The 9,292-nt window shown below is 43.3% G+C and overlaps 1 protein-coding gene and 1 long non-coding RNA gene across 2 annotated transcripts in view; both read left to right on the top strand.

Moving 5' to 3' along the window:
* Positions 1-912: 912 nt before the first annotated feature.
* Positions 913-4,863, top strand: LOC147879513 (uncharacterized). The gene is made up of 2 exons (XM_087371451.1): positions 913-2,808; positions 2,900-4,863. Exons 1-2 carry the CDS (start codon positions 1,920-1,922, stop codon positions 3,625-3,627), a joined length of 1,617 nt encoding a protein of 538 aa, XP_087227577.1. The 5' UTR covers positions 913-1,919; the 3' UTR covers positions 3,628-4,863.
* LOC147879512 (uncharacterized) overlaps positions 3,637-9,292 on the top strand; it is a 46,692-nt gene continuing 41,036 nt past the window's right edge. Inside the window, exon 1 of the long non-coding RNA XR_015540631.1 lies at positions 3,637-5,479. This is a non-coding gene — a long non-coding RNA (uncharacterized LOC147879512). The remainder of the gene's footprint in view (positions 5,480-9,292) is intronic.

The raw sequence follows: 9,292 nt of genomic DNA, 5'->3' as shown, positions 1-9,292 counted from the left end.
TGGACCAATGGTGGTTACCAGGAGGGTGGGGCATTGAGCATATCTAATAGGCACCTCCAGCGTAAATGGCGAAGATTCTCAACCGCTCCTTCACACAGCGCGCAGCCAGGATCCACCTGGATCCTCTTGGCTAGCTTCGCCCTTACCCCGGCAGCCCGTGGTTAATGACCTTCCAAAGCATAAATTTTGCTTTCCCAACCTCACACCCTTTCCAAACCTCCACGAGCCTCTTCTTCCAGCATTCTCCCCTCTTTTGAGACCCCAGAGTCGATTCAGGCGGCACATGTTGTGAATTTAGTTCATATATGCTTAAGGGTTTCGGGAGATAGAACATCTCAGTTGGACGATGTGTTGAAGGCTTCTTTGTGTGGGAGATGCCCCTCGCCCAAGCACTGGCCAAGCAATCAGAAGCTTTGGCGGTCTTCTGCCTGGTCTCAGCTCAAGCATCACTGGTACAAGGAGGATGGAGCTTCTTTTTTTTTTTCCTCACACCCCTGCCCTCCCCACTCACTCACGTGTAGTCCTATCTTGTGCCCTGGACCGGTGGGCACAGGGTCCAAAGCTGTGGTCAAACTCACACACCTACACACACACACACTGTGGTCAAACTCTCTCTCTCTCACTCACACACACACACACACACACACAACCACATGCTAGGACACCAGGCCTCAACTTGAACTTGCGACATGGGGATTGGAAGCCGAACACCGGCAAGGGACAGAGCTTCTTTTGTCCACGTGGTCTGAACGAGGCCTTATTATTATAAACCGTGGTAAAGAAAAGGCTGTCACCGGAAAGTGAACAAGCTGCCGGAATTGTTGGACGGGAAAATTTCCCGGCGAAAGCCCAGACTCATCACTTTCTGCAAAGTCTTCATCTTTATCGACAAGTGTTGGGAGCACACTGCACTTTCACCTCTGCTTTCCTTTCTCCTTTCGATCGTCTTCCCCTTTGCCCTGCTTCTCTCGCCCTTCACAAACACTTTTGTCTCCTCTTCTGTTCACAACAGCCTTTCTTCTAAGCAGCTCGCCGAGCTTCACTCGCACATAGCTCAGATAGGGGTTTGGCTCTAGGTCTTGGCCCTGTCACAAGCTCCTTTGCGCTCTTCGCCGGGCTTCAGTGGCACTGTTTGCTTCAGATAGCTCTAGATTGCTCTAGATTGGGGTTTGGCTGTCGGGATTGGCTCACTGTTTGCTTCTGTGTCGCGCTCTGTTGCTTTCTCAGGAGAAGTAGTGTGAAACTTGGCGCTCTGTTGCTTTCTGAGGAGAAGTAGTGCGAATCAAGTTTCAGGTAGGGAGGAGAGGCTCACAGAGGCTGAGTGAGAGTGGAAAGCGTGAAGAGGTAAACGGAGGAGGCGAGTTGGGATAAAGACGGGGGATTGACCATGTTTTGCTGGAAGTCATGGCAGGAATAATAGTGTCGTTTAGGAGCATCTAAATGTGGGTTCTGCCAGTGCACGGGGAATGCTGGTTGGGTAGAAAGATCGAGCTAAGAGTGAAGAGGAAGAGGAAGAAAATTGCGAGCACGAAGAGCGAGACTGCTCGGAGGACAAGGCCTGCAAGCCCGGAAGGCTGGGAATGTCCAAAGGCTCAGTGGATGCGTATGGGACTGGAGGGGTAGGAGGCCGAAAGAGGAAAAGGTCAAGCTGTGTAAATCTCTGTGGAAAGCTCGAAGAAGAGCTGCAAATTCGGTCCTTTGCGACATTGCAGGTTCTCGGACGCCAAGAAGCTAAATGCTCAGCTCCACTGCGTGCCTTAGCACAGATTTAAGGAAGAAGATGATTTCTGAGGAAGAAGATACCTCGGATTTAAGGAAGAGGACGATTTCTGAGGAACAAGAAGACTTCTGAGGAAGAAGATAGCTCAGTGCTTCGTTTCTCCACCTCTGCGAAGATCTGAAGGTAGTATTTGGCCCTCATGGAGACCTTGGTTCTTCCTGCACAAGATCAGCTTGCTTGTTACCAGGATGAACGTTCAAAGAGGGTAGCTGGCGTGTTGCATTCGTCTAGAATGCGGCCTCGGTCACAAGGTAATGCTTGTGGTTCTTCATCTCAATTAGGCCCATCACGTTCAGATGCCTGCGAAATTTTTGATACAATTGGTGATGGGATTCGTCAGATAGACGCCTCTGCTGGCGGATTTCAGCTCCATGCCGAGAAGCAGTCATCCATTGTTGCTAAGGCTTTGACTTTGCATATCTTTCACCCTGCGCGACGCAGTTGCTCTAGAGGGTCCGCTAATCTCCCGAGGGCCGAGAGCTCCGTTGAAAATATCCACACTTCGACTTCCAGAAGTCGGAATGCCTCTGGAAGATATTCCTCTGTTCCCAAAGGTTATGCCTTTAAACGAAATGATGGAGGTGGAGCGTCCAGAAATCCTTCAGAGCCAGAAGAAACTAAGATCGGTGCACAAGAGAGTATTTCGGAGTCTCTGATTTGTGGTTCCAAGTCGGGGGGAAAGTTTGCTTCACAGTTCACTGGGCGCGTTATCCACAGGTATTTCTCAAAGAGCTCGGTAGGGGCTAAAAATGTGGTCGGCACGCAGTCAGTTAGTAGATCGGAAAGAAGAACTTTAGATAGGGATGAAATTGATCTAGCTGAGAGCAGCCGGATTGCAAGAACAGGCTCGGGCAAATCTTGCGTAAGAGAAGCTTCCATTTCTTGCCAAAAGGTAGAAGCTACACCTCCGGTGACGATACTGCAGAGACCAAAAGCGAGGGACGAGGCGTTGTCACATCTTGTCAAGTTCCTTGGTGGTGAAGAGTCTTTGGATGTGCGAAATCGATCTTCATCCGTGTGTCAATCAGGTCTATAAACTGTAAATGCGTTCTTTCCTGTTTTTAAGGTGTCTTATATGTTTACAGATTTTGATGAGATCACTTTCATTATTTGTTGCAGTGGTTGGGGCTTCCCTGGATCGTGCTCTGCTCGGAGAGACTGTGGCCACGAGGTGCAATTTGTATCACGGTGCTGGATCTCACAATCCAGCCTGTGAAGGTGTGTCTACTACTAATTTCTCAAAATCAAGGAAGAACTGCTTTCCACCAAGAAATGCAGCTGCTTCGGAGATGCTTTGCACATCCGCCAGGAATTTGGGGAATGCATCGTGTGGGAGTGCTCCCCACCGGCATGCTGACGGATTGAGTTGTGCGCGCTCCATTCCTAGACTGAGAGAGAAAGGAGTTGTGCCTCATGGCAAAGGCTTGATGCAACTGGATTTTAAAGATGTGTGTACCAGTACTAGATCAATTACTGACAAAGGGTGTAGGGAAGAGGAAAGTTCTTCCTCTCCACTCATTCAGGACAGTTCTTCCTCTCCACCCATGAATGAGAGATGGGCAGGGCCAGCTTATTCGAATTCGCCACCACCAAGCTCTCTGCCTTTACCTAATTTTTCCATACGACAGTTAAGGACGTCTTCACTGGAGATCCCGTTAAATGAAGTTGAGTTTTGTAATGATGCAGTTGGCTCTGGATCTCTGTCAGCACCTTCGACTCCATCACGAAGCTTGTTGCCCTTCCTAAGCGAGTCGTCGCCGACTGCAGCATTTCTGGGATTGGGTCTTGATGTTGCCTATGCAACGAAGGATCTAAGGAGAATCCTCAATCTAGATTCAGATACTTGAGGGATGAGACATCACTGTACAGGATCTGTAAATTTGTACAAAGCTTTAGATTTCATAATCTTTTGATGTTAATTGTCCATATCTTTGCTCTTTCCTTCACCTTTCCAGATGCGGCACTTCCGGTGTTGTGATGGATCTTACGAGTGTGACTTTGGCACACTGTAAAATTGTATTGTACAGACGGGGGACATAAGTTTGTAGCTGGGTCTTTTTATTGCAGCCACAAATGGAACATTTTGGGATCGGTAATATAGGCAGGTGGATACGGATTTGGACAGATGACAATGCTAGTAGTGGGGTGTTTTCAGGTATTTGTCGTTATCTTCAAGGTTGAGATCAATTCGTCTTAAATGACTTTGCAGTATATAGAGAGAAAGGAGCAGTATACACAGGATACTCTGTTCGGTTTCCCAGCATGGTTGTGAAGTATGACTTTGCCACAGATTTATGGCTAGTTATACAAAACAGAGAAGAGTTATACTGGCTTGGTATGAAAAAAGCTCCATTTACAGTGCAAGTTTAGAGAGCAGTTGCAAAAATGGCATGAGTTGCAGCTATTGGAGTTGGTTTGTGGCATTGAAGCTGACCGGAGGTTAAGTGGCAAAAACCCGGACTTAATGTTAGGGTGGATGCTTCATGCCCAAAGTTCAATTACCAAAGTTGCGGGGAATTCTTTTGAAACCCAGTGTTTTTGGGTACACTCAATACCGTTTTGGTGCTGCAGATTGGGTTTTCTGCAGGCAAACCTTTGAAATTGGCCTTCCTCCCCTTTGAAATTGGCCTGCCTCCCTTTAGATTGCTGTTTGAAGACTTTGCTGTTCACCCTTTCAATTTCTTTTTATCTGCCCCCTCATCACATATCCCCTTTTTTGCCTGGGGCCCTGTCATCAATCTTTGTTGTCAGAGACTTTCTTCTTGGTTTTCAAAATGCCAGATTCCCACCACATTTTTTCATAGTTCTGCTTATTGATGTTTTCCATGCCTCTGTGACTTCGTCACAAGCGTGTGCTCCCAACCTGGGACTAAGCTTCAAGGTTTGGCAATGGTACCTTCTTTACATTAATCTGACATCTTTTCTTACATCTCTTCTGCAACCGCATTCTCATTTCCTGAATTCTCATACAACCTCTAAAGCCTCTGCAATCAATTGGCAACTACATTTTGATGGAGGTATTTGACAATGTCACATCATGTGGCATAAAAAAGAAACGAAGGGACTGGAGTTTGGGGGGGGGGGAAGAGAAAAAGAGAGAGAGAGAGAGAGAGAGACAGAAGCCAATTGGCTCAGAAAAGGGAGGAAAGAGCAGTCTGGAGAGAGAGAGAGAGAGAGAGAGAGAGAGAGAGAGAGTTTGGGCCTGGAACTCTGGCTGGCAAACAGATGAGGACTCTTCATCATTCTTCTTAGGGAGAGAGAAAGATAGAGAGAGCGAAGCAATTTGGCCCAGAAAAGGGAGAAAAGAGCAGCCTGGAGAGAGAGAGTTTGGAAATGGTTTGGGCCTGGAACTTTTGCTGACAAGCAGATGAGGATGCTTCATCAGTTTTCTTAATTAATGCTACAAGGTCAAGGTTTCATTGGGTCATGGTATGAAGCAGCCTATGATATTGGTGGATATGGGCCATAAACATGGCTGTTTGGTGGGAAATCGGAATTACTGAGGTGAAGCCAGTGCTGGCATTTGCCTGCACCTTTATTAGTGGCCCCAATAAGAGCTTATCGATGGAGACGAAATGACAAGTTGACGATCATTCAGTCCATCTTACACAAGTCTTGGATGGAGGCAGCCAGTAGGTGCTGGTTCCATGTTCAGTTTCACTTTAAAGCTTGGCGTGAAAGGAGTCGTTTCTTTAACAGGTCCGTACTCCTACTTTTTAGTCAAATTTATTGGAATCTGGGATGCTTTTTGACCTGAACACTTGGGGCTGCATTGTGCACACCTTCAAACCTATGATTTTACTACGCTTTATACAAAGATTGAGCTGGAAGATCTGAAGTTTAGAATCAAAAAGCTAATGGCTAAAGTTTTTAAGCTGAGATTTGACAAAGATAGATGCAAAGTGCTAAAAGTTGAGAAAATAGCTTTATGTTTTGACTTTTTGTGGCTAAATAATAAAGATTATGACATTGATTCTAAAAAGAAAAGATACACAAAGGTAGTAAGTGTTGAAGATGTTTGCTCTTGGATAATCTTTACATCACAATAGGTGATTCTTTGTTTCAACAAATTATAGGAATCCATATGGGCACTAATTGTGCTGTCTTTTTAGCAAACTTTTATCTTTTCACTTAAGAATTTGAGATTATGGAACGTCTTCTTTCTATCAATACCTGCCCTATCATTTTACATAAGCCTAGCCTAGTTAGGTGTTTTATAGATGATTTATCTGTACTAGATGTTCCTAACTTTCAAGAATTTATGTACAAAAGCGCAACATCTTATTTCTATCAATACCTGCCCTATCATCTTACATAAGCTTAGCCTAGTTAGGTGTTTTATAGATGATTTATCTGTACCAGATGTTCCTAACTTTCAAGAATTTATGTACAAAGACGCTTGTGCTTTTGGAGAAGGAATCTATCTTCTTGACTCTTGTGAACTGAACTGCAATTCAAGAGGGGATTCTTGTGTTTTCTTAGATCTTAGACTTCCTCAATCTACTGTAGGATTAGAGGTTGATATATATGATAAATGTGAACAACCTGAATATAGTGGTTTACACCTTATAAAAATGTCTCACATGGACTTCTGATTTGGCAAAATATGGAGTCATTTATTCCCAATTCCATAGATTCTCCCGCCTTTGTACAACTAAGGAGTGTTTTATCACTCAATGTAGTAATTTGATCACTTTATTAATTCACAAGAGGTATTTAGATTTAGATGCTCGTTTGGGAGAGACTAAAATGAAGTCGTTTAGACTTCACAAGCAGTTGTAGCTTGAATGAAGAGATTTGGACTACTTTTTGATTAGCCTTCTCCTTTAGTGCTAGCCTTTGTCATGGCTGAGTTTGCCCTTCACCTCCGGAGTGCCGATAGAAACTAAGTACGAAGACTTTGTATAAATGGATGCTCAAGTATGTGTGGGTGTGTGGATTTGTATGTGTGAGAGCATACTTTTATACTATGGTCTACACCTACTGTTGGGCGCTGATGACGTCAATGGGGATGTCATAGTAGCTAGTCCTTGCTATGCGTGATGGAGTTTATGGTCTTCAATCTTATGAGTGATTATCGTGAGATTGAAATTGCACTATGATGTGTTTTTAGAGGATGAGTTTGGGAATGTTCCTAGATTCATCTAGGTATAATCCAAGAAAAATAATGAAAAAAGTAGGCACAATCTTAAATACGAAGTCTTTTATCCATGGTGTATCGGCCTTAGGCATGTTTAGAATGATCGAACATAAGCTGAAAACAAAAAGCGGGGAGCTGAATAGACCGTTTTTCTTTTAGTTTCAAAAGAGAGAGTTTGATTGAGTATGCACGTGCTTTCCAAGGTAGGAATGTAATTTTGTATCTTTGTAGGAAGGGGTTCATTTAGTTTTTTATGTTTAAATAATTCATTCTTTCTGTAAATTCTTTCTTCCATTCCTACATGAGAGAGAGAGAGAGAGAGAGATTTTGTTCTCGTTTTTTGGTTGATTTTGTTTCTTGATATGCTTGTTTATTCTTGCTTAGTTACCCTCTTCCTTTTTTCTTTATTTCTTGTTTTCTTTCTCTTTTGTTTATTTGATGTATTTTAGTATGCCCAAGAGACTCCGTGGGTCTTCAAAAAGCTAGTATAGCTGCTTATGCTTGGGCACTGATGACGACAAAAGTGTTGCTTTGCTTGCTAAGTATGGCGTCTTTTTGTTTTTCAAAAAAAAAAAAACCTCTCTTTCCTACTCTCTTTTATTTTTTGTGTAGTTCTTTGGACTTTAGAACAATAAAAAATTCTAAATTTGTATGATTGGATATATTCTAGTCTATCAAAGGTATACATTTACATAAATATTTGTTCACGTACATTTATGTACACAACATACGTACACATATACGCTTACATGCCCACGCGTACACATGCACACACGTGTTTGTATACAGTTGTGTGCTTATATGTGTATATCTACACTATTTATCTAGGTTTATGGATCTGTGTGTGGCCATGTAGGTATTTGTGCATGTATAGGTATGTGTTTATACATACATATATACATACATACATACATGTAAATATGCATGTTCCTTTAGTGCTAGCCTTTGTCATGGCTGAGTCTGCCCTTCATCTCCGGAGTGCCGACAGAAACTCAGTACGAAGACTTTGTATAAATGGATGCTCAAGTATGTGTGGGTGTGTGGATTTGTATGTGTGGGAGCATATGTTTATACTATGGTCTACACCCATTGTTGGGCGCTAATGACGTCTAGTAGCTAGTTCTTGCTATGCGTGATGGAGTTTATGGTTTTCAGTCTTATGAATGACTATTGTGAGATTGAAACTGTACTATGTTGTGTTTTTAGAGGATGAGTTTGGGAATGCTCCTGGATTCATCTAGGTATATGTGTTTTTTGTTTTTGTGTGGTACAGATTAGTGGATACATCACACATGTATGTATATTAAAAAAAATGTATGTAAAGATGCACACATTGTATAATGCATACAGGCTTGCATGCACTTGGGTACATTCACATGTATACATGTGCAAGCACTTGCGTACACACACTCACATGCATCTGTACATAAACATGCATCTTTATGTATACATACGTAATATGTGCATCTATACATGCTCACATACATAGCTGAACATGCATACATACAAAGTACTTTTGTACATCACATCTACCGTATGTATGTACATACACATACATTTAGAGACTCCGCGGGTCTTTAGAAACCCAGTAAAGCTGCTTATGCTTGGGCACTGATGACTACATACGTGTTGCTTTGCTTGCTAAGTATGTCTTCCTTTTGTTTTTCATAGAGGTTTTTGTTTCTCTCTTTTTTCTTCTCTTTCAATTTCCCTTTTATCTTCTGTGTAGATTTTTGGTCTTTAGAACAACAAAAAATCTAAATTTGTATGATTGGACTTATTCTAGTCTTACAAAGGTATATATATATATATATATATAGAGAGAGAGAGAGAGAGAGAGAGAGAGAGAGAGAGAGAGAGAGAGAGAGGCCTCGCGGGCCTATGGGACTAAGTACATCAAGCGAAAATAACTCATACAAGCCTTGAGGGGCTGAAGCAAAGGGTGCGCTAGGGGCCTTGCTGAGTGCTATACTAAGCTAAAGAGCTCAAGAGCTCAAACAAAACTCAAACACAAACTGAAAGCTGAGACTGAAACCCGGGACCGTAGTGGCTCCTTGGTGGGCTGCTAGGACATCCCAGATCTGCGTCTGTTGACCTGTCTCGCGTTGTGGCGGGGACGTGGTCTCCTCGATATCTCAATCCGATGAGCTATGTCGAGAGTGATGCCTTGTCTCTGGCGGTTCCCTCAGAGGAGAGCTGAGATAGGCCTGACCTCAATCATGTGTGCTCTGGCCACTCTCCTTGTCGTGTGTGGTCTTTGCGCCCCTTGCTTGACAATATTGTGTTGGTTCTATCTTTTGATCCATACTGACCTCATATCAGCTAGCTCCTCCTCCTCCACCTCATTGTGTCCTTGAGCTTACTCAAATGCT

This window comes from Dipteris shenzhenensis, chromosome 33, assembly GCF_047967505.1.
Source record: "Dipteris shenzhenensis isolate YYH24624 ecotype China chromosome 33, Dip_SZ_1.0, whole genome shotgun sequence".
In the NCBI taxonomy this organism is placed as follows: Eukaryota; Viridiplantae; Streptophyta; class Polypodiopsida; order Gleicheniales; family Dipteridaceae; genus Dipteris; species Dipteris shenzhenensis.
The sequence above is the reverse complement of the archived record's forward strand: the minus strand, read 5'-3'. Positions and strand labels throughout refer to the sequence as shown.